This window comes from Pseudopodoces humilis, chromosome 2 (genome assembly GCF_049639895.1).
Source record: "Pseudopodoces humilis isolate 2021_Gansu_Grassland_sample_001 chromosome 2, ASM4963989v1, whole genome shotgun sequence".
NCBI classification, from domain to species: domain Eukaryota; kingdom Metazoa; phylum Chordata; class Aves; order Passeriformes; family Paridae; genus Pseudopodoces; species Pseudopodoces humilis.
Window position 1 is genome coordinate 7984416 of NC_142201.1, and position 26181 is coordinate 8010596.

At 45.8% G+C, this 26181-nt stretch overlaps 1 protein-coding gene across 2 annotated transcripts in view; it reads right to left on the reverse strand.

Annotated features, from left to right (window-relative positions):
• Window positions 1-24907, reverse strand: part of TSPAN7 (tetraspanin 7) — an 81968-nt gene extending 57061 nt beyond the window's left edge. For both annotated transcript variants that reach the window (XM_005516724.3, XM_088051448.1), the window contains exon 1: window positions 24766-24907. In XM_005516724.3, coding sequence (XP_005516781.1) covers window positions 24766-24846 — 81 coding nt within the window. In that variant the 5' untranslated portion in view covers window positions 24847-24907. The remainder of the gene's footprint in view (window positions 1-24765) is intronic.
• Between the last annotated feature and the right edge of the window lie 1274 nt (window positions 24908-26181).

Genomic DNA, 26181 nt, shown 5'->3' on the forward strand with positions numbered 1-26181 from the left:
TTTGTCCCAGTGAAATGTGCCCTTGGAGGCATTACTGAAAAGCCTGCAGGACAGGAGGCTCACTTTCTTGTCTGGAAGAAACTTTCAGCCTGTGAGCCTGTGACTGAGGTAGCTATGCACAAACTTAGCAAAATTATGTGCCCTCTTTTGCTGGTGCTCTTGCAGGGGCTGTAAATTAGCAGTGCACATTAACACCTCACCGAATTCCAGAAAAAGCAGGATTTTGCTTTTGCAAGATGCCATGAGCTGCTGAGAGCAGCAAAGCAAGAGCATTCTGACAGTGGTGATGGCATCTTTGGAGGGCAGCGAGGTGCCCAGCTCCCACTGTGATGGTCAGTGGAAGAGAAGGCTCTCCTCAGCATCCTTCTAAAAAAGCCTCTTGGCTCAGGCAGCTTCAGAAGCAAAAATCCTCCTTTATGGTCTGCTGCATGAGCAAGGAGCAACTTTGAGCCAGAGATCCCTCCCGAAAGCACTCCAGAACTGGGAGAGCTCAGCTCCAAACAGACATCCTCCCAAAGAGATTTAAAACCAGACATTTGTCCAGGCAAGAGGCAATATGACAGATGCTCCATGGGTTTTCTCATTGCTCCAGGTTACATTTTTGAGCCTCCCATAAGCTTTCCCTGCTGGGATCTCCACTGAAAACTTGGCTGTGAAGAGGCTGCAGCTGTGTGGGACTGCACTGATGCCTGGCAAAACCCCCAACTCCAGGGCAAGGATGCAGCAACCAGAAGGAAATGTAGACACTGCACTACAGGCACTTGTGATGTGCCATTTCTCTGCTTCACACTGCAGCAGTTGGGCTTTCTGGTGCTCCCAAAGACCCACCAAACCCTGCCAATACTCTCCTTTTCTGCTTGTCCTTGGTACAACCCAACAGTATTTCTGCAGTGCCATCAGGAGTTGTTCCCAGAAGAAAATCCAAGCCAATTTTGACATGTTTCCCACAAAAGAGGTACTTTTAACCACATTGGGTACGCTACAGGCAACATTTATATTTGTACAGGTTTAAACGAGCAGAGTGCAGTTTCCAGCACATGCAGATCAAGCTGTGGTAAAAATCTAAGCTTGTGACACTTGTAGGAAGGAAGGCTGGACTGATAAGTGGTGACTCAGACAAGCTGGCACTGAGGACCAAGATGACAGAACATTTAATTAACAAGTTAACTTTCTACTCTCTTAAATAATCATTACAGTCTTGCAAACATCCAAGAATACAGCATTCAATTTCTACCTACAAGGCTGCCCCTGACATTTTTCCAAGCCTTGCTTCCCTGTTTCCATTAAAAACAAGTTTACCTACTGCATCATCAGACATTCTGCTGACAACAACATTCTGCTCTGAGCACTTCTTTGTAGCTGCAGGACGTATTAGCCAATTCCTCTGAGTCACTTCTAGCGGAGTCTCACTCTATCAGCAGCACCGATTTGTGTGAGTGTCTGTTTGCTTGGCTGCCCTCCAACCACACCAGCTTTTCTGACTAAATCTCCTGGTCCCTCTCTGAGCAAACAGGAGTCAGGAGGCTTGCAGAAAGTCTTCCTATTGAGAGGGGGACTCAGCAAAAAGGTTTCCTGAGACCTTTTTCTGAACTGACTTGGAAGAAGGAAAGGAAAATGGACAGGAAAAAGATAGAAACATGTATGTCACCATAAGGGTCTTAAAACCTTTGTCCCTTTATGAAAATCTCAACCTTCCAAATCTGGGTGGTATGTGGACTGACTGTTGTAGCTTATTTCCAGAAAACACACAACTAAAAGAAGTGGCTAAAGCTACAAAAAGGCATTTTTATGTGCTGACCTGATCCCCTAAGACACTGGATCAAAAATCTGCCCAGACAATTTGGACTCCTGTTCCGCTTTTTGGTCACTGTCTTTTCCTCACTCCTGCACAAAGCCCTTGGTTCCCATGCTGAAAAGAGATTCACCATTAGCAAATGTTAAGGGCTTTTGGAAGAGATTTGGCTCCTGTTTCCCAAGATAAGCTATCTGCAAGGTCAGGCAGGCCCAAGCATCCATTTTTCTCTTTGAGCATCTGCTCTCACATCAGCCACTCCTCAAACACAACGGCCCAAATTTCTCCAGCAGACACCATTTGGGTAAAATAATGAGTGTCAGTGTTTAACAACCAGATGGGAGCCTCAGCTTTATTCAGATATTCAGACAGGTCCCTTGGGCTGGGACCCTTCTGCAACCCTTGCAAAAGCAAGTCACCTTTTACTTACTCAGGGACTGGTAACAGGCATTTAATTGTAATTAACAGTTTGCTGAAGGAAAGGCAGCGGTAGCAGGGCCAGGACACAAAGGAAAGAGATGCTTTCCCTCCTTCCTGGACCAGGGAACAAGAAGCAGAGATTTCCAGTGATTTAAAAGAGCAAACAACGGCCGGTCGAAATACCTCGGGAAGCCCTGTTGTGATGGGGAAAAGGTGTCTCGGCCAGGAAAAGCAACCTTAGAAGGAGTAGCTTCCCAGCAGCCAGTGCTAATTCCAAAAGCCCTGATGTGCACACAGTAGGGAAATTAGGAAGCACTCCCGTCGCTCCTCCGTTTTCCCCAGGGCACTCTTTCCATCCTCCGCGTCTCAGCGCCCTGCGAACGCTTCCTCCCCGGAGCTACGGGCTTGCTTACCGCATTACCATCAGCAGGAAAATCTGGGTTGTTTATTGTCCCTCTCAGGGAGGGCGATCCCGTATTAGGAGGATTAAGGTCAGCCTGCGAGCGCGTGACGGGATAATGCGGGCTGGCAGGGCACAGATCCTGCCCCGCTCCGCGATGCCAGGACGGACCCAGCATCTCTTGTGCCAGCAGCACACCCGTGCCCATCTCCCCCCGGAGCCCTGTGCTGGCATCCTCGGCCACACAGCACATGCCCACGGGGTCTGAGTGACCTCCACGGGCTGCTGGGCTTTGCTGCTCGTACCCCCCGTCCTCAGTCCTTTCCCACCATCACTCAGTATTTCGGTCAAAATATACCAGTGCTGCTTTGGCATCCCCTCCATCTCCCCGGCACCCTGCAATATGCTCCCCTGTGCCTTCTGAACAGCTTGTAAGCCCAGATATTGTGTAAAATGTTAAACAAATTACACTGGAAAAGTTATGAATTATTCCAGTGAAGACTGTTGGGGGGGGGGGGGGGAATATGATATTTATTTTCTGAGAACAGCAGCTGTTATTTGTGTCCTAAAGGAACAAGCAACCCTTCTGCACATTTTGGGAAAGCAGAATCGTGACTTTTAGATCCAATCATTCACCTCATGAAACTAAAGGAAATTTAATTTCATGCTGAATAAGGTAGCTAAACATAGACTATATTTTAAAGCACAGCAGCACCCACAGAAAAAACCCCAAACACAAAACCCCCCAAACCAAAGACTTATTTCTTGTCCAGAATATCACTTTACTGCTGACTCAGGGCAGAAACATCAAGCTATTCTTAACCAGCCTGGTCACAGTCATTTTCTTCAATAGCAAAGCAGAATTTAAGTTTCTGGATGCTCAGAAACTGCAGCTCACAGCATTTCTAGTATTTTGCAAGCAAAGCCACAGGATCCCCCTTGCACAGTGTCCTGACAAGAGGCCCGACAGTGCAAGAGCTGCCTGACATGCAAACCATGCAGGCTGTAGGCAGCCAACACAGTGTCCAGGTATTCACAGTGTGAATCCCCTCTATGCTTGTGGTTGCTTTATTTCTTTGATAATTGATGGTCCCCACCCTACTTAGATTAACCTCTCCATCATCCCTTCCTCCGCTGCCTCCACCTTTCCATCATCCCTTCCTCCACTGCCTCCACTCACAGGGAGGCCCCAGCCTCCAGCTCTCCTGCACTCAGGGGATGCAGTGCTGATTTTTAGCAACAATTCTCTCTCTCCCACTCTTGTTTCACAGATGAGCAGCAGCTTTGAATGCTTGTCTTCCCTTCAGACACTTAATTACTTGATGTATTGAGAAACTACCTCTTAAAATTACTATGCAGCTCTGTATCACTAGATCTCCATCTCCCAGCATCAAAACCCGTCATGCACAATCAAGCCAAAGGAATCTTTATTTGTGGCATCACAAGGAAAGAAGAACCCTATAAATTGAGAAAACTGCTCATATTGCAGCAAGTTCAGAATGGTTGATACTCTTTGTCTCAGCTTTTCTTCATTAGAGCTAAACCCACTTTTTCCAGACCTGTCTGATACTGATTTTCTACCAGTACCTCAAGTGAGGAAATCACTCTGCTCTTTCTCAAAATCCCAGCTTTATCACAGATTCTGTACCTAGCAGCAAGAAAATAACCCTTAGTGTGGTTTTGAAATCAGTGCAAATGCAGTTAACATTTAAGTCAGAAAACTTCATTAAGTAAATCTTTATGTCTAGAAATCCAACCTGTTGTGATACTCCTTTTCCAATCCCCCTCCCTACCTCCCCTCTAAGCTAGCAAAGCCAGCCAGAATGATCAGAATGATGGTGCACAACAGCTGATGTTTGGTGCACAAAATAGCCCCTCCACTCCCAAACCACTCCCATTCCTGAGGGCTGTGATAAGATTCTGGGTATGTCAGGTATCTGCTTAGCACCAATCTCAAGGTCAAAGTTTCTTTTAAGATCCACTTCCTGCAGAAAATGAGGAGTTCACTCTACCAAAGGTAACTCGAAATCAAATCATCTTCACTACACAGAGAAATACAGGGGTGTCAAGTGAGAAAAAGGAATGGAGCCCCCTTGGAGAGAATCACAGCGACCGCTGAAATATTAATGAAGCTCTTTATTTGAGAGAGTCTAAAAAGGACTTTGAATAATGCATTGCAAGCAACAGTACATCAGCACTGGCTTTTTTATCCGAGAGGCAGCTGGCATTTTAAAAATAGACAAGTTTCAACTTGATGGGGGTAGCTCACCAGCAGAGGAAATTATCCAGAAATGCACCATCATTTAAGAGAACAAAGCAGACAAACAAGCAGAGCACAAAGAAAGTTCATTAGTACAAATGCTTTGAAGCAGTCCTCTTCTCTAAGCACAGACTGCCCACCATAAACTCAACTTCACTATTGTTGGGTGTCTCAACATATTCTGTCCCTTAATGTCACCACAAGTCTCTTTAAAGCTGCTCTGCAATAGGCATGGTCTGTCAAAGATCTAATGATTTGCACTTGTAAACAAAAGAGATGCTCTGTCCCACCCAGGCAGCTCATGAATTTCTGAGACTTATATTTAAAAATAGGATTATTAGTGATACTGCCTTTTTAATTCAATAGAAGAAATAGAAGTGGGAGAAAATAGAATTTTGATGGGAATGGAAAGTAAGACCCTTGAAGCTTTCTCTCCTGCACATCTGACTGGGCATGTGGAACCCCTTGGCTTTAGGATTGCAATGAAGGCCCCAGTCCCACTGCACAAACACCTTCAGCACATGGAACAGACACATGGGGTGCAGCCAGTGAAGTGCTTGGCTGGCTGGGAGGGTTCAGTGTTCACACTGATTAACAGCAACGTGACTGATGGACAAACAGGTTGCTGTAGCTGGCTTTGTGACAAGTCCCTCAGAAGGTGATGTAAGTTCTTCCAGCCAGAGATGTTTCCTAAGTATCCTTGATATGTACTTCCTTTTCCTGCACAAAAAGCTTTAAAGTCACAGCTTTACAGTCACACAGGCATATCCAAAGGTGTGGGGCTGGATTCAAGGCACAGGCGCCCTTGTAGCGATCATGTTCATGGCCAATGCCATTGGCACCATTCATTTGTAGGTGAAAACAACTGTGAGTCTTGATGCTACCAAGAGGAACAACAAGACAAAGCTGTTTGGGAAAGGGACTGATAGAAGTTTTGTATCCACACAACTGGAAATTTCCCTCCCTGGCCTCAGTGCCATGCTGCCTCCCCTCCCACCAGCCCCTCTGGTTCTGCTGCAGAGACTAACCCACAGATAAAGAGGTTTTATGCCACAATGGGAAAAAGCTGAAAAGAAGCACAGGAATGTCTTCCCCTACCCATTTCCTGGGGTTCTTCTATTCCAATACAACCCTGAGATGCACAGATCTCACAAACACCATTTCTGCTCCTACACCACTTCCCCCTTTGCCTCCCCCCATCAATGAGTGGGGTCAATGGGGCAGCAGCTCCTCACCCTGAGGCACAGGGAGCCAAAGGTGAGCAGAGAGGGGCATGAATAGGCCCCACAGTGAAGCACCAAACCCAGTGATATAGAAGTGAAATGCCCTAGAAAGCAAGTGAACAGGGCCATAAAACAGAATGCCCTGCCAGCCTTATCTCCTCTTTCACCTTCCTGATTTATTCTGCCTAGACACTTACTTATTTTACTGGCCAAAAATTGACTGGTTGGTTGCCTCAATTACCTGTTTCCCTTCATTAACTTCTGCCTTCCTTCTCCATACATCCCCATTTTTTCTGCCTGTTAGCCCACCCTTTCCGCTTTGGCATCTTTGCCCACACTCCCAGCAGGTGAAGCCACCTGTAGGAAGAAAAGCCCAAAGGAAAGACAGGAGGAATTCCTACCCCAAAGGCACTACATGTTACTATGGCCTTAGAGAAACTCTGAAAATGGCAAAAATCCCCAATGTAGCCTTGCTCCCACCCTGCACTGGGGGAAAGCAAAGGGATGCTGCCCCACCAGAGCCACCTGGCACCCTGAAACCAGCAGCATTCCCTGCCTGCTGCTGGAGGATAACACAGGAGCACATGAGGCATCCCTGGGCTCGACTTGCTTGTTTGCAAAATGAGCTTTGCCTTGCCTGGGCACGGGGAGAGACACTTGGACACCACTAACACCACAATGTGAGCTACCCCACAGGCAGCCTGCCCACACCACCACCTCTGGGGAATACCTGGGTGGTGCTGCCAGTAATCACACGGCGAGTGAGAGCTCATCTATGCACAGGGGGACCGTGCTGTCCAGGGGGTTTGTTGTGAACACAGGAGAGGCACCAGCATTCACAGAGATTTCAGGAGAGCAGCTCAGTTTGCTGTCCTGACATCTCTGTGCATGCAGGTGCCTCATCTGATTCCATCCCCCCTGTGTCAGCACACAATGCACCAAGGTGCATGCTTTCGCACCAGACTTCACACTTTTATTTTCCATTTTTTCACCTCTCTTCACTCCTTCCCCTCCCCTTTTTAAATGCAATACAGCTTTCTTTTTTTTTTGTTTTTTCCCTTCTTTTCCATGCACACTGCTGAATGTATGAAAAAATCAAAGCAACACACCTGAAGGGCAGAGCAGGAGGCTGTGCAGGTTGTGCAGGGTGTGCAGTGCTGCCCAGGGCACAGGTGCTGATGAGGACAGGGCACTCAGCCACACGGAGCACACACAGTAAATAACTGCAGCCTCCTTGGGAGAGCATTATAAATCCCAGCTACAGCTGGCACAGGATGGATTTAGTGTGGTTGTGCTACTCAGGTAGTATAAACCCTACATGCCCCAAAGCTGCATGCCCTGGCACTGCAGTAAAGCTGCCCCCTCTCCTGTTTTAGCAGCTCCCAAGAGGCAGATGCCCCCCAAAACATAACTCTCCCAAAATGATAAGCAAGGACAAAGGAAGCACAAGGAAAACAGCCTGCAAACGAGGGCTTGGATCCCCAGACTGTACCACAGTCTAAAAGTCCCAGAATCTGGACTTCTGACAAGCTGGTAGAGTTTCAAATAGAGGAAGCCCTCAAAGGGGAAAGCAAGTTCTTCTAAACCAATCCAAAAACATGTGGTAAACCTTTAAACTGGGGGGTGGATGGGGGGAATAACACAAAGAAAGAGAGATGATTTAATCAGTTTTTAAAAGACAGGAAAAGGGGAAGTGCAAGAGTGCAGAGTGTTTAGGATGAGGCATTCCCTGGGAAGCAGGTCATAAAGTCAGAGGGAACCCACTGCTTCACCAAAGAAGTATTAAAAATGGGATAACTGTTTCTGCTAGAAGGATCAGAGGCAGAGTGAACTCTGAACTTTGGGATTACATCCAAGATGTTCAATATTAGTCCTGTTGTCAGTATTTGGTTTAGATATAGACACAAATACCATTTTATCATTAAGTGTTTCAAGACAAACTGTTCACCATCTGTTTTCTACTCCTACAGCTGGGAGCCTCAACAGTGCAATCCAGGTGTGCAGGAATGTCAGGAGCAAAGACATAAAAAACTTCAGTAGTGGGATATTTGTGAGCAACTATGTCCCTTCATGAAGAGAGCTCCAAAACAAACAGTGCTAGAGTTTTTCTTTGTTCAAATACCTACATCATCAGATTGTTACCTAAATTCTTCCAACTTTTCCATGTGAATCATCTTTCACGTACTGTTTTCTGTAACGAAAGGCATAGTAAAATCTTCTGTCTCTACAGGCCTCTTCACCTTCTCTGACCAGTTTGAAATATGTAATATGAAAATCCACATCTTCCTACAACAGGAACCAAGTAAAAATACATTTTACAGTCATTCTGTGGCTTTCTTGCCAGTTTCAAAGTCAGGTAAAAAAATCATGGTTCATTGTAACCCTGAGGTAGTGAACTGCTTTTTACTTCAGCAGTGCCTGCCAAGCCCATACAAAAGGAACCTGCCAATTTCTATCTGTCTTCAACACTGATTTAAGAGGTCAAAGTATTATGATAAAGATCTTTTTTCCTGTTGACTTGTGATATACACACAGATCTTTGAAAAAGAGAGAAAGGTTCCACATTTAAATTCTGGTGTGAAGTTTTGGGAGGAAGGTGGCAGTTAACTTTTAGAATCTGTGTAAGTTCTACAGACCTTACATCATTTCTTAGGTAACTTGGTATGTCCATCAAGAAGAAATTTTATATATAGCAGCCTGTGTATGAGCAGCAGCCAAACTGCTATGCAATAGGTATAGTCTTGTCCATGGAATAACAGGAGAAGCAACTTCCTCCCCATCTAGCTCCTGATCTCCCCTCTGGAACAAGGGGGGAAAGAGCAGGTTCCTGCTGCTATAGAGACACCTGGCCTGGACCAAAGCCATTTGTTAGTGGTTTTCCACCCCCTCCTTTCTCATCAAGCCACTAACAAATTAATGAGCTATTTCTCAAGAGCAGAGCTTAAGGAGGGAAGTGCAAGGGAGAGTTACCATTAAATACTTTGATCCCTTCAGCAGCTTAGGTACAAAAGCAGGTGCTCCCTCCTTTGCTGCTCTCCAGAAGGAATGCCATGGGACGCCACTCCAGAGCTAACAGGAACAGGAGAACCAGAGAATACCCAGCTACCACCTCCATCGAGGGTAAATGCATTTGACTGTTCTGCACAGCCATGTATTCCATATCTCCTGGAGAAAGTGGGGATAAACTTGTTTTTCCTTCCCTTGAATGACCAGCAATGTGTTTCTAGTCCTGTCTCCACACACAAGGTTGTTGGTGAAAAAGCTTTTAAGTGAATACAGAATCTGGCTTTACCCTAGACCCAAGCAAGTCTGTGTTCATGGGGGAGAGGAGGAATTTTCAGCGCTTTACTTGGTTTCCTCTTCTCTCCTAGGGCATTTTAGAAGCATTCCTCATAGATTTTTTCCTGACACATTGCCAACATTTTCTGCTTATGCTCAAAGGACACCCATCGAGACAGCAGGAGCCACAGTGATGTAGCACTAGGAAAGTGCAAAATTCATAAGGCAAGTTATGAGATAAATCCTTCCAGGCCAGGCTTGGCTTGCTCAGCTGCCCAAGGATAAGGGCATATCCTGACAGGATTGCCTTAGGTTATCTTCCACATCATTCTCTGGGCAGCTGTAATGTGTTTGATCTACTACAGGTTATTATCCTGCTGGTGAGAAAAGAAGTCAGAGGGTAGTGAGGCACTGGAAGAATTTGCACAGAGAAACTCTGTCTGCCCCAGTCCTGGAAGAGTTCAAGGCCAGGCTGGGTGGAGTTTTGAGCAAACTGATCTAGCAGGTGGCATCCCTGCCCTTGGTGGAGGATTGGAATCAGAGGATCTTTCAGGTTCCTTCCAACCCAAACCATCCTGTGGTTCTATGATTGCATCATCCCAGGACTGACACAAGCTCTAGCTGCTTATACAAAGCAAGGACTATTTGGCCTCTGTATATGCAGGGGAAGGAAAAGGATTTAAATGTCAGAACCAAATGAAACTGAAAAGCTCCTAACAACAACAAAAACAAAACACAAAACAAAACCAAAAAAAAACCCAAAAAAAGCAAAAGTAAAACCCAAAAAAAACCCCCAAAAAACCCCACCCTATAAAGTAATGAATTTCCCATGACTGTCTGATAGTGAATTTTTCAATAAGAAGTTTCTTACATTTTTATTCATGATGTGTCTTAGTGTCAAGAGAAGGTACCAATATATAAGAGTCCTCTGAAGGGCCTCATGTGCCAAATTTTAATCACGTGACCACGTCTAGGATCTCTTGGCATTTTCCATATGGCACCTGGACAAACAGCCGATATAATACAGTACACAAAGCAAAGGTGGCTGTGGCTATGCCTTGGCCACCTTAGCAGAATCAAAGTTTGGCCTCCACAGACTGTGTTTAAGGTCACAGCTTTCTTCATTCATGCTTTTCCCCTGCCCCCTTGGAGATGTGCCCACTGCTACAGATGGAAACCAGGTGGAAGCACAAGGGATGCTGCCAGCCCAGTGTTAGGAAGAAACTTTCCCAGAACACGAGCTCTGCAAGGCAGCCACTTCCTGACACATCCCCTTCTTCTCTTTGGTCTTTTGCCTATCAAGGTACCCAAGTGTTTTAGTGCCAGAGCAAGCTAGAGGGGGAAATACTGGTCCAACTATTGATGATTAATTCTGGTTTTCTTCCTTCAGTTTTGCATTAGTTACTCCATTTTCAGGCCATCCTGTGGCAGAGCACACATGGAAGGAAGACTACATCATGGACCTGGCTGCTCTCTTCTGTGTATTTTCTCACACAGTACTTTTGATTACAGGATAAGCAAAAAAAAAACCAAAAAAAAACCAACCCAAAAACCCTAGCAAGCACAATGATTTTATCCAAGAAGAGGAATAATTTCAATATTATTGATCTAGCCCAACATGAACTTGATTTTCACATATGCCAAGACCTGGAATAGAGAATACCAAAAATCAGATCTCCACGATTCCAGTGCCAGCTGTGCTTCCTCCTGGGAAGCATTCATGATGCAATCCAAAACACATATGTAGATAACACTGGCTCCTACCCCTGTGATCCTTCCTGTCCTCGCTAGCATGGGCCATCTGTTACTGCTTAGCAGGCAGCCCCACCAGACACTTGATTGGTACGACTTGCATGAAAAGTATGAAATAAACTGCCAGGAAAAATGGCATTAAGAAGTCTTTCCTAAGCAATTTACCATTTGAAAAGTGTAATTTAAACTGCACCACATAAGGTGATAAAAGAAAACAAAGCATGAACTAAACCCCAGAGCAATCTCTGTCCCTACATGATACCCACTCACGGGGAAGGAGAAGTGGGAAACAGAAACCATGCTGTGGCTAACCTGAAAATTCTCTCTGCCTAAAAGCAGCATGGTCCAGGAATGCCAGAGAAATTAATTACCTTCTGCTGAGTCCCTGCTGAGCCCTTTGCCCTCTTGTTCACCAAGCCATAGGAGAAGATAAGAACAAAACAGTGACTGCTCTAAGCTGTTCTGCTGTGCTCTCAGCCTGACCAGCTGGGCAATAGCCTTTACAAGGGATTTTAGATAGAGCTGCACATGGCCAGCAGAAGAAAACCAGCCTGTCATTCACCCACTCAAAGTCAAGATGCACACTAGGATGAATGATCAGATCTTTCCATGAGCTGTCACCGCCTACACCCACCAAACACCAAAATACACCTTAATCCAGGCTAGTGAAAAGCCTTAATTTAACTCTGACACAAAACCAAGAGCATTGGCATTAATTTCTTCCAGAAGGGTCTCGCTGGGGTGTGGGAGAAAGCACAAGCTACAGAATAGGCTCTCAGCATGAACAAACTCCCTTCTACTTGAAGAAATCCCCAAATTAAAAGTTTCCTCCGAGCACTAAGTTACCTGATATCCTTTTCCTTATAACATGTTCTAGCCTTAAAGGACAGCTTGGGAAGCCCCCACTGTCCTTCCCAGCACAGCCTCTGCCCCAGTAGGTGCTAGTGCTCTCTTCCTGTGCTAAAGCAGAGTCCTGAGAGCTGCATCCCCACACAAAGTGTTCTTTTTAGCTGCCTGATTACAATTTTTCAAACAAAACTGCTAATAATTCTTTGCAGCTGTCATAATATCTACTGCATGAGTGAACCAGAGGGAAACCCTTCTGGAGTAAGGAGTCAGTCCAGTTCCTAGAAGCGCTTGACAATCCTGCTCACAAAACCTGGCAGATACACAAATGACAAAATTCTGCATACTGGTCTTTAACCAGAACTCCTCATTAGCAAAATCTTCCTCTGTGTCTTCATGTCTGCAGCAGGGTAAAAGTAAGCAAACCACCTGGAGGTCACCACTTAAACCTGATCCTGCTTGCCACACTTGGAACATACCCTGGAGATAACAGATCACTGGCACTCAGCACAAAGAGGGTGAGGACATTCTTAATCAGGTACACCAAGTCTCCTCTCCATGGGGAAGTGTGTCAACATGCTTGTGCCCCAGTCAAATGATCTTCCAAAATAAAGGTGGATATCCATCTACAGAAATGTGAAGCTCTTTTCCTGAAGAAATACTATCCTCCCCCATGCCCTGCATGACAGGAATTTTTCCCCCCCAAAAAAGGGTTTGCCTGATCTGTGAAGTCAGGAAAGTTGCGTGGATCATTCCCAGCTGTGGAAGCCCACTCACCTTGGGGCTTGCTCTCATGCACCAGCAGCTCTGCTCCCTCTCCCAAGATATCTGAAAGGATTTTTCAGAGCATTGTCAGTGCAGCTTCAGAATAAAGAAGCATTGTGGTGTATCAATGTCATAGCTCAGGTACAGCCAGCTGCTCCATCATAATCTGTCTTCACAAGTAGTATTCATTGGACTTCTCAGAAGCATTCCCATACTCTACAAGCAATATACAAGTAACCTGAATTTTTATTTCAGCTTGCTACTCCTGCAATTGAAGTAAGATTTCAAAGTGAATGCTGCAACATAGTAATTATTACAGTTAGGGACTTAAAATAACTAACTCACAGCTGTGCCACATCTTAGACATACTGCCTGACTTGCATCAGTGGCTCTGTCTTATCAAATGGACATGCCAACTATTATTTTTTAAGGACTACCACTGGTAAATAAATCCAAAGGTTTAGTGTTACCATAAATAATTACACAGTGCTTCTTAAGAACAGAGAAAATGTAACATACAGCTATCTATGTTGTAAAAGAATCCCATCTTATCAATATACTGGGTGCAGCCAGGGTCCAGTTTTTTCTGAATTTAATCCAAACAACATGCACTCTGCCATGCCCTCTGATGCCAGCCATAATACTCAGCATTTATTCATCCACCAGCTGACTCAGTCATCTTGCACTACACCATCTCATCAACACAGAGATAAGTCTTTTGCTCTTGTGTTCTTTTAGTTAAGGCTTTGTTTTCATAGAAGCTGCAAAATTTTAAACACAGTTTTACCTCTTTTAGGGTCCATCTAAGCTTCAGTGGGACCACCACACCAGAGGATCACATATCTTCTTGTAAAATGATGTTGTGCTGCAAAATCACTGGGTAACCAAAGCAAGTGTAGAGACCAGAGGCAGAATTTAACTTGACAGAGAAAGGGGAAGAAAGTTTATTCTGTTGAGATATCCAGCACACAAATGAATGATAAACCCTCCCAACCACATGTCCATGGGAATCCTGTGGAATCCAAGCCAAAGTGTCTGTTTCACAGAACATGAATATTAAGCACAGGTGAGTTTCAAAAACCATTGCCTGACTGCATAAGACAGTTTGGTCATGTTTGTTTCCCACTGAATTTAAGCAGAGCAAGATGATGTTGTAAGACATTTTACACCTTTCATATGGACCAAGCTGAGTCCACCCACATGTGCCATCAACCAGAGCTGGTGTGATTCTTCTTGAAATGTCTTTTTATTTCATATTCTTTTGCTTACCAGTATTGTACTAACATATGATGGAGAGCAAATATGTTTTCAAAAGGGAAATTTCAGTGAGCCCAGACTTGGGCTTGGGGCACAGCTGATAAGCTGGTTAATGGCACTAGAAGAAAAACTGGGTAATTGTCTGCTCCTCACTGATGAGATTGCTCTTACTCTTATATCATTAATAACTTGATTGATTGCTCAAGAGCTAAGACTTAGAATGAAATTCTTCTCTATATCCTTCAGATTTAGAGGTCTGCAATCTTAAATATTTTTCATATTCAACAGTGCTGGAAAAAATAGGAATTAATTTTGTTCTAACACCCGGTATGACACTGGAAATTAAGTGAAATTAAGAGAAGAAATCAACTAAATGGTTGTGGTTCAGTTATATTCTTTATCATTTGGGGATTGCATTGCTCTAGGGAACAACCAAGCTCCTTGCTTTAATACTGGATATTCTTCATGGCACAGGGATTAATCCTGTCTGGTCCCCCAGCAATCTGAGGTCAGTGAGCAGAAGGGAAGGGAACACATTAAATCTGATACTTCTGTTAAAAAATAGCTATGGTGCAGCATGCTCAGGTTTCTGTACAACAGGGACCAGGTTTGTTTTGTGTTAAAGAGTATTACATGCATATCATGCCAGCTCAGAATGCCTCACAGAAACTGAAGCAACTTTTCCATATCATTCTGATCAATTCCATGGGCTGAAAATTCTCTCTGCCACAGACATACCTATTTTGAGTACAACCATTTTGTCACAAAGCAGCTAGCTGTTGCTGTTGCTTACAAAACACAAATGTCTTGGGAGTGGGAGGTTTTATTTTTGTTGCTGGTTTCGGTTGAAAATTACACAAGAGCTGCATGAAATACTGTTTATTACCACACTGGCTGGTCCAGCACATCTCCTGCAGTTTGTAATTTCACTGGCTGGGGAGCACAGAGGGAGAGCTCACCCCACAGCTGCCTGGCAGTGCTCTCATGCTGGCCAGGAGGCTGCTGGCTGTCCCCTGGCTGTGGCAGGGACCACCTTGCATGGGACAAGGACCAACAGCCCCGCCTTGCACGTCTCTCTGGTGAGAATGCCAGTAAACACACCTGATGGTGGGTGAAGTCAGTGCTGAGCAGGGCACAGAGGGCACTGAGCTGCCCTTTCCGTGCTGGGAGGATGCCCAGTGAAAACATCCCTTTGAAGCTGGAGACCAATAGGGAAAGGTTTAAAAAGGAGTGTTTATTTCCATAAAGGCCACGGGCAAAACCAGCAGTTGCCCCATCCTGCCAGTGAGAGTTCTGCACGAGTGCTCTGAAAGCTGCACAGACATCCTGCACACACTCAGTAAATGCAGCAAGGTCACACTGCCTCCTGGAAAGGCAGTTTTGTGTCCCCAGTCCTACCTGCTATGACTGAAATAAACCTGTAAGGTCTCTGTGAACTACATTTTTTTTCTTTTTAAATGGTGTGACCTTCTGTTGGAAAATCTTGATTCTATCCCTTTGCATCAGCTTCTGTTTTGTGAGAACAGGAAGCAAGGAATATACTGGTATGCTCCAGGAAATAACAGGGAAGCATTCCTGAAAGTCAGCTCTCCAACATTGTGAGGTCCTGGTCCTTTCTTCAGGAGGTTTTAGATCACACTTGCATAGAAAAAAACCCAAAACCCTGAAGACTGCAGATGATGCACAGATGGCCTATGGGTTATTCTGGGACAAGAGAGATCAATTTAAGCCTCTAGATTATTTGACCCACACAATTTAACTCAGGGGTTTTCCTGAAGTATACTGGAAAGAGGAGCTCAGTTCCAGGTAACACTCAAGCCGACCTCAACATTTATAAGCAACTGCACACTGGATCAGCTTTAACTGACTCAACGATTCAGCTACACAAAAAAGGAGCTCTAGCACAGCATCAATGACATGAAAACAGAGGAAATTTGAAAAAAAAATAAATTCAAAAACATGCAATATCAGCTGCTGTTTTCCTCTAAGACATTATTTTGCAGGTAAATTGAATAATGCTCTGTCTGCAATCAGTGCAGGCCACAGAGCAATAAATGCTACATCCAGCACAGGGCAGCTGCACCAGTGAAAATGAACCCAGCCATAGGAGAGCATCGAGGTACTGAGGGTAACCTCTGTATTTATTTCCTTTCTTTGTTTCAAATGGAAACAGACATGCACTTAATTATGTTCCCATTCCAAGCCTAATTAGAGCCAGTTAGACGTTAAGTACTATTGAAGTGAAACAGGAGGATTGAGTTTCTATCTGTTGTTCTGTTAATGCATCCCTGGAAAGTGTCTTCTATCTTAACCTGTGCACCCAAGAATGAAAGGCACAACATGTGTGGCACATTTCTGGTGTGCTGACTGTCTTTTGATGCAGTGGTGACCACAGCAAGTTGTAATAAAAACGCTTTGGGCAGGAGATTATTAAGGAAGACAGCAAAAATCATGGTTCTTCATTGCAGGAAATTTGCAGCAATCCTCCATCTCAAATAGCTTTTGGAATTGACTGGGACATGTTTCCACAATCTGTTTACAGTGTCCTCCACCTTTTCTTTGGTTGAGGTGACAGCAGAGTATCTGGACAGTTCAAGCAAGCTGCACACTGCCATTCACCTTTGTATTATCTTCAAGCATGGACAAAAATCCCAGTCCAGGGATGTATATCCTGTCCAGGATAAAAATCCCAGTCCAGGTGTATATCCTTGCAGGCTACATGGGCCTCAGACCTCAGGTCCCCATCTCTGCCAGACTTTCACCTGTGGCTGGGCTCCAAGCCCCAGACACAACCTCGAAGCCTTGGTACTGCCCAGCTGGACTGATGCATGCCATGACACAACCATAAACTAACTATAAACCATAAACTATGATGACACAAAGCCTCAGTTTCAAGTCCAGATACAAAAAAAAAAAAAAAAAAAAGAATTTCATTGCTACTTGGCATATTCAGGAAATTCTCATTTCTTTGAAAATTTCATTTATTTTAGAATTTCCCAAATCACTAAGTTTCTATCATTAAGAAGACTACCTCCATGAAAAATGTCAGGTTTTGATATAGCTCTAATTTACTTTCAGAAACATACAAAATGAACAATTCTTCATATTCTTTTGCCAAAAAGTGCTAAAAGGAGTTCTCCAAACACTTTGAAGTTGCTTCCAGATAGAGGCCAACCCACGAGAAACTCCATCCAAATAATAAATGTTTTTAAAACTTATCAAATCAGCATGGCCTAGCTGAATCTTCAGTTGCAGAAGATGTCCTCAGGTCCTTATAGTAAGAGTTTCTCATGTGCTGAGTTGCAGACATGCTTTGCTGGTGGCATTCAGTGCAATTTGCTGTTCCTGTGTACTGCATTCTCAGAAGCAGTGCCCCTAACAGGGTCAGGAAGAAGATCCTGAGGAACTTGTCATCTTCACTGGTGGATTCAGTCCTGTGGCAGCAGCAGGTCTGAGCCCATCATTTCTGTTCAGAAGCATTAAGGCACTGAGTGGTTATGTGGGTCAGGCAGCAGGGGCTTCCTTCTCTTCCCAGTTTTAGGGAAATGTAAGTTTACTCTTACTATGATATTTACAGGGTTTCACTCTCTTTCCTCCTCTCCACTTCTCTGCAGCTCCTTATAATCATACCAACCTTTTCCTTAGGTCTGCTCCCTAAATCCAGAGGCTTCTGCAGATTAAGTCCATCACGTCATTATTCACCCCATCACATTCTCCTAGCAATTAAACTCTTAAAAAAGACCCTTTTTGAATATAATCACAAAAAAATAACATTTCAGTTTGATCCATCCAAATCCACATTCAGCCCAAATCAAACCCAACCTTTCCTCAAAGCTCTCAGCAAACATCTCCTAATAATAAATGATGGCAAGACAAAATTTCAACATTCTGCTCAGCCCAGGCTGTTGGTGAATGTGGTGAGTCCTGCCTGGCTTTCGGGAGAGGGTCACTGCCAGTATCACACAGTGCCCAGCCACCAACTGAACTCAGCACAGAAATTCAGGGACATGAGAAGAGCAAGAAATAGAGAGGAAAGTGGGGGTGCCTGCTTCTTTTAAATATTTTAGTACTGTCCCCAGAAACACAGAGATGATAAAAGCACATGTGGAAAACATCTTGCAAAACACTACGTGGAAATTACAGCAGAATTAATACTGACAACATTAACTTCCACTCTTCTATTACAGCTCTTAAAAATCCTGTGTCTTCCTCCCAGAGCTCAAAGAACCAGCTCAGCTATGAAGCAACAATAATCCAGTAAGACACAAGTGTGCCATGCTTCAGAGTCCCTTCAGTGCAAGGGAAATTAAAATGCTTCCCTCTCCTAACCCAAAACTGTTATAGAGACAGAACATTTCAACCATCTGCCCACCACTGTGAGAGCTAAGATGGAAAGAAGCCTGCTCATGTGAAGGATATCTTCTCTGAGGGGTGATTAAATGCTAATTAATAGAAATGAGCCTAAAGAAGTAACATTATGCAAATAAAAATGGCCATACAATATCTGTCATCTGCTCCCCACAGTCCTGCATTTTATTCTAAAGATTCAGTTGCCGAGGTTTGCAAGGCACTGAGATCAACAGGGCTGAAAAGTGCAAATTTGGTGACTGCAGGACAGCACTACAGCAAAGCCAGCATCTCTGTAACAAGCGTCACCGGGCTTAAACAGCACGTGAAAGATTGAAGGAGATGTTTCTGCAAGCTCACATGCACAAAGAGCCTTTCTAGATATTCATCTATTAACTCAGTGGTACGTAAATTTGTAGGACAGTTGCAACAACAGAAGAAATGATGATAAAAATCCAGAGATGGAGACAACTAACGGTAGCAAGTAACCTAATTTCCCTCCCTGACAGCACGGGGAATTGATAAATAGACACACAATCAGAGATAAAATCAAATTATTGGATCCATTTTGAATTCCCCTGGTTTACCTACGATAATTGCCTCCATTTCCTTGACAAGCAAGGCTGAAATGAACCAGCATCCAAGGTCTCTACCGCTGTTTTCATGGAAAAGTGCTAACAAGACCTTCCCAGCACCTTTCTCTAGAATTTATATTTACCCTGTTTACACAACAGGTTGCTCAGAGCACGAGGGAATGCTGAACAGCCAAATGTTTACTACATACACAGTGGCACTCCCCCACAGCCTCACCCCCTTCCCTGTGGAAAACAAGGGCTCTTGCCACTGCTTGGTTATGAATGCATCCTATGCCTTCCCAAACAGAACTGAAACAGCTTCCAAATCACCCTCTATCCCCCTTCACCAGTCCAAACTGACCCATTAATGTGAAAATGTCACCATCCTTAAACTACAGAACTGCCCTGATGCAAACTCCAAGGTCAAGGGGTCGAGATGCAAGCACAGCTCCACACACAGAAAAGAAGGAGCATTTAGCCTAGAGCAAAGTCAATTATTCCATTAAATGAGGTGTAAAATGCTAATTTGTACCAAACCCACACAATTTTCAGGACATGAAAAATCCCAGTCAAAACCCCACTAACTGAGCCAATCTGGGTACACATCCCAAGAAGGAACTTAGAAAGCTGACTCTGGAATTACGGTTTCAAACACCATCTAGCCTTTTTATTATTGTTTATTGTTTTATAAAATCCAGTTATTTATTCAGCCAACAGAATTCACCTTGGGCTATGCTCACTAGAAAACACCATTATCTTTAATCTTTCATGTATATCATTGTGAGAACAGAACAGGAAACAACTGACTTAAGGAGGCAACTGCATGAGGTTTGTGCCTGAATAATGGAGCACTTCAAATCTGTCATGACTGGGGGATACTGTGCATTTCTGAGAGCTTGGGGTTTTTTTGGGGGGATTTCAGGTAACTGCATATGAGTAATAACACTTCTTTCTAAAAGTATAGCAATGTTGACTTTACAATCAAATGGAACCACCAAGAGATTGAGCAATCTAAGCCACATGGGAAAGCTAAAAATTTCCCAAAATATTTCCTTTAAAACCATCTGCTAACATATATTTTAAAAGAATTAAAAGAAAAGCACTACAGTCATAGTAAGAGGTATTAAAACATGCAGAAACATGCAGAAACATGCAGAAACCAATGCAGAAGCATTGGAGAGAAGATCTGGGGAGAAAACCAGTTATTTCAGCAGCCCAGCTGGACACTTACAGGGGGGATGAGTAATGCCAGTAGTAACTCAAAGGGACATGCAAATCTAATCCCACATTATAATGCACAGCTCAGACGGCTGCTTTTGAGGATGGGTCAGGAGTTGAGCCATAAATCTGTGTTTGTTCAGAGCAGGACACCACACTCACTCTGTGTCTTGGTAGTTTCTTGGAAAACAGCTTTGTGAGCCCCTGGAATGGCAGGGGAATGCCCCCCCCACCCTCCTGCCACAGCAGGAGCTGCCTGTCCCAACAGCAGAGCTACTCTCAGCACCCAAAAGTGACCTCCTTTTTGGGGAATTCTGAGAAGATGGAAATGGGAGGGGGACTTCACAGCAGACACCAAGACTCCCCACACCTCCCATGCCAGAGGGGCACTAAGCCCGTCGTCCTTCATGGGGCCATCTGCAGGCCCCCTGACCTCCACACCAGTGACATCACATTCCCAGAGGAAATGGCTAAAAGAAGAGGAACCATGTGAAAACATGCTATTTCAACCTTTTTTAAGATCACAGCCCTGGTGTGGCCTCACAGCCAAGCAACCCTTACCTGCCCCACTCCTCTCCTGCCACCTGCTGCCTTCCAAGGGGCCACATCAGGATGCACAGGTCTGTTTTCAAAGCAATTACAACTCAGAAAACAAAACTACCACTAACTGTGTGTAGCTACCTTAGCTCTGATTTTGTCACATTGCCAAAGACACACCAAGTTCTAAGAACCTAATGTAGACCCCAAAAACTTTGGAAGATGCTCTCCAGATCAGTGACCCACCCAGGACCGCTGTCTAAATGGGAACTCTGCTTACACGCTTTCATTACATTAACTGACAGCAAGAAAACCCAATTCCAGCAGGACAGCACACACAGAGTGTGTCTCACTTATTTGAGCACCGAGTGTCTCACAGGGCTTAGGATCAGAAAGTAATCACTTTGCTACAGTGCCTGTTTGGGGCAACAACAAGCTTTGCATGGAAGACCCATTTTCCTCAGCTGTGCAACTTTAAGGACAAGTGCATGCAACCTTAAAGCTCCTTCCCAAAACACATTGAGGCAGACAGTTCATTTGCTAGCAAAATATATTTAGAAGGCTACAATGAAATATTAATTATACACGTGTTTTAAGACCAAAGGTTACTTAAGTACTAGAAAATACAAGGTACTGAGGGGTGCTTCAAGGTTTCTCTCTCCTATAAAAAAATTCACTTAGAATTCTAATCCAAAATTCATCTTCTCTTAAAAACAAGCCAAGCTGTATCTCGGATTTCTATGCAAGCAAGTTATGATACCCAAAAGGAAAAAATAAAAATAGCTAACAACCAAGCAGAGCTTTTATCACCTTTTTTTAATCTACTAGTTCCAAACCAGATGCATTCAGTACAGAATTCTGCTTAGGAAAAAAATGGCTGTTGAATTTTTATTACTATGTCCCTTAAGGACCTAAAGTGGTAACCTTAGGCATTTAATGTGTTCTATGAATAACAATACCTATGAGCACACAAAAAGCTTGTTATCTGTGTTTATGGAATTTTTTTACAATGTTGATATATTTACAGAAAGAAGTTGGGAAGTATGGTGAGGGGGAGGAGAAGAAGCTATCAAAATAACAAATTACATTAAACAAAACATATTTGGAAAGGAACAAGCTACAGAGTGTGAAATTTGAGTGAACTGTGTCTCCTCATTATGGTCCTACAGCTCCCATGAAATCTGCAGCCTCATTTAATGCTTATACTAAAATCTTCACCTATACACATCTGTCCCACAGATACAAATGCAATTCATATTTAACCCTGACAAAAGTATCACTTGCCAGGGGATCATGCTGCATACACAGACTTTCTTATTTTATAAACAACGTGAAACACACAGAAGTCCTTCATGATGGCTCAGAACAGCTCACTGGATGCAAAGAAGCATCTTCTCCCACTCCCTCACATCTGTAACCATCTGACCCAACAGGCAAAGGGCTGCCACCACACACCACCCTGTCACAGGACAAGTTTCTGCCTGGTGTTGTGTCTCAACTCCATTCCCACAGCTAGGGAAAAAACCCATACAAACTGCAGCTAAGCAACGCACAGCTTTCTCCTTCAGAAATCAGCTTACAACCTCTCCAAAAAATGTGGGAAAGCCGTCAGAATAAAAATTTACAAACCAGCCTTTTGTGGCGCTGGCACGGTTTCCTTCTGGTATTTAGATCAGTCCAAGAAATAAATTTTTAAAATAGTTCCTCCAATAGAATCTTTCCCATATTTTCAGCCCTGAGAATTCACAAGGACGCAAGTTGTGTTACACTGACTCTGGAGTCAGCAGCTTCTACGAGCGCAAAAATCACCTCAGAAAATAATGGAGGTGAGGGGTTGAGGGCAGTCCATTCATCCCTCAGCTCTACAACTTGCCTGAAAAAAAGAAAATGAGCAAAAAGCCAGAGCACACCATGTTTTTGCTCTCCTCATGGCAATAGCTGCATCCTGCTCCAGTTTATCCTAAACAGAACCAGAGCCCAGAAAGGGGACAAAAATGTGAATTCATTTTTGTTCTTCCTTTTAGCACAGAAGAACTGATAAAGACTTAGATTCTGCTGTCAAATGCTCTGGACCTTTACCAAATCCTTTTCTGCCTTCTCCCACTGAGACCTGCCTAGGTGTCCCTAGGCTGGTGCCTTGAGAAACCAGATGCAACAAGCATGTTCTTCATTCTTCTTTGATCATAGCTGCAGGATTCTTCCTCCAACCATTGATTTCCTCCTTCTTTTCCAGGCTCAGGGAAGAGGACAAGCAGAAACTCTGGCAGCCATTGAATGTTAAGTAACTGGAAGAGTGGGCCATGCCCTTGGAGAAGATCAGGACACACAGGAGCCTGACCCGCACTTCAGAGGAAAAGAATTTGCAGCAGAGCATCCCACCAGCAGAGCTGCGCTGCTGGAGCCCAAACTGGAGCTCAGCTGTGTTATTTACTCTACGAGGTCCCAGCTGTCAACCTGGCCTGGCATCACGACAGCCTACGGCACAAATGGCCTCAGCCAGCTGCTTGGCTCAGTGCACAATTCTCTCTTTTTAAATGAGATTAGCGTTGGTGAAATGTGCTAGCTCAACGGGCATGCTGATCTAAGTCCTCTGTTTATTCGGGCTACAGCAGATATAACGATCGCTTAAAAAAAAAAGATGCAATTTTAAAAGATGCCATGAATTCGCCTGAGCTCCTGCAGTTGCTCCCTCATCACAGGATGAAGAGAGGTTTCTTCCAGATCCATGGAGAACTGAGGACTGGAAATGATGAATCTTGAAACTGTGGTAAGTATATAAACTTATCCACCTACCCTCTTGAGACTAATGCAAAGGACCTACTTGCCAACAAAAAATCCAACAAACGATTCTGGTTTCCTATCCATTTCGGTCATCAGACACATCTGCTGCCACCAAAATTGTTAAAAAACAAAGGCGGGGGGTGGAGATGTTAAATATTGGGGGGGGTGCGAGGGGGCCAGTAAAGTACTGCCGTAAGTATGGATAAGCAAAATGCGTTTTGGTTATGCTTTGAAAGAAATAAACGAAAGCCTATGGAGTTAAAGTCGAAACAGCTGAAGTCCTATGTTCACTGTAAGGATGTGAAACGTTATTGCCATGAATAAGCAATTATTTGTTTAGAATGCCTTTTTAAGCAGAAAGATGAAGATTTGAGTCACCGTGTTTCACTTTCCACAGCACAAAGCTACCAAAGCGGCAGAGCACAAACAGCTCCCCTGGCTGGGAAGTGACAAATGCGCCTCGGTGCTCTGTGCCGATGATGTGCGGAGCAGGTCTCTAACTGCACGCAGCGGGGCCATTATCGTGTGTTGTCACCGTGTGCCATTAAAAGGTCTTTAACCTGCCGATCGCCGCCGCGATCCGCGGCTCCTGCCGGGGATCTGCTGAGTAACAGGCCGGGGCGCTGCGAAAACCTCCAGCCCCCGGGGTCGCCTGCAAAACGCGGTCGGGCTGCCCATCAGGCAATCGCGGCAACTCAATTAATGCATCTGGGTCAGGAAAATGGTTTGCGGGAGCCGGAGCCCGGTTACGAAACGCGGGCATCGCGGCGGTGCCGCGGCCGGGCTCGGGCAGCCCCGCTGCGCGCAGGTACCGGCGCCGCTCGGGGCGGCATCGCCCGCGCCCCGCCGGGGAACGCGGCTGCGGCGGGCACCGGGGACACGCTCCGGCAGTGCCGACACGATCCGGCAGTGCCGACACGATCCGGCAGTGCCGACACGATCCGGCCGGCCAGGGGGGCGGCGGGGAGCGGCCAGGCTATGGAGGTTCTCAGGGAGACCCCCGCAACTTTCCCCCGCGGGGGCTCGGGGGGTGATGTACTCGCCGCGAGAGGAGGCAAAACCCATCGTTTTTTATAGGCAGATATGTGTGCACATACATGTGTGAGCTCATGTATGTATGTGTGCGTGCACGCAGGTCTGTGTTCGGGCGGACGTGCCCCGTCCCCGCTCGGCCGGCGGTGCGGCCCCGGCGGGGCCGGCTGCGGAGCCCCCCGAGCCCCCCGAGCCCCCCGGGCCGGGCAGGTGGGGGCCGGGGGGAGCCGGGCCGTGCCCAGCGCTGCCCGTGTGCCCGCGCCGCGCCGCGCCGCACTCACCCAGAACACGAAAGAGTAGATGATGAGGAGGGTTTTCAGACACGTTATCACGGGTTTGGTCTCCATTCTCCTCGATGCCATAATACTGAGATCCCGGCTGCAGGCTGGGCGCGGGAGGAGGCGGAGGAGGAGGGAGGGAAGGGGGAGGGAGAAGGGAGCGGGGGGGCGGGGGGAGGTGAGCTCAGCGCCCGGCTGCCGCGGCCGGGCTCACCGCGCCTCCTGCTGCTGCTGCTGCTGCCGCTGCTGCCCGGGGACCCCCGCCCCAGGGCAGCGCGCAGGGGGCTCGAACATCATCTGCGGGGGGGGCGGCCGCGGGGGTGACATCTGCTGGAATACCTCGGGGACCGGGGGGGTTGAGGTGTTGAAAGATGAGGTGAAAGGCACCCCCCGGCAGCCCCCTTTTCTCGGGAAGGTGCTCGGAGGCGTTGCTTGGGCTGCCCAGGGGCTCGGGGATGGAGGCGCTGCATGGTCGGAGCTGCAGAGGGAATTGTCCGTACGGGAGAAAATATCTTTCAGTGTCACGATTAAAATGTGTGTTCCTGCGCAAGCTTCAAAGGTCTGGAGACCGCAGCAAGGGCAAGCAGCACAGGTTTGACGGTGCTCCGATTACAGCCAGGCTGTACCTAAGAGCTCTGCACCGAAGCCATTGGAGGCAGCGGGGCTCCTGCAGCTCTCCGCCTGTGCCGTGCCTCTTGTGCAGCTCCAGTGCAGGTGACTGTGGGGGCTGTAGGAGCTGTGACCTATGAATGGTGCCTTACACGGGCAGGTCATGAAGCTGGAGCCTGGCCCCTAGCCTTGACTTCATGTCAGCCTCGAATCTGAACGCCATGCTAAAACTGCTCTGAGCCTTGAACCCCAGCTGAACTGATCAGAAACCTCATATGTGTATGTGTTTGAGACCCCCAGCTTCAGCTGGAGCAGCCCTGGCTCAGCTCTGCCTGCAGTGACAGCACACAGCTCCGGAGACAGCCTGCTTCTCCTCATTGTCCCCGCAGCCACCAGCCCACCGAGAACCCCAGCAGGGATGGACAGCAGGGACAGAGCCGGTGTGCTGTGCTGATCCTGCACTAAAGCAGTGCTGTGGGTCTCACCAGCCTCCTCTGCGTGGGAATAAAGGAAGGCTTGTGGGCTGGCTGCCTCCAGGAAAAGCATGGCCAGAATGAGGGCACACATGTGCCTCGGCAGCCCAAGCTGCTGCTCCGAGACCGTGGGCAGGCAAAGAGAGGATGCCTTCAGGTTTATTCTGTAGTTCACATTTTGGAGGAAATGGTTCCTTAGCAAGTGCTTTTGTAACATGCAGAAGTTTTGCCATGAAGATTGCTGCAGGATTTTGCTGGGTTTAACTTATGACTCTTAGAGCTGTTAGCCTACTGTTTCCCAAAACAATGAAGGCATCTAAAAGATGCTTGGAGAGGG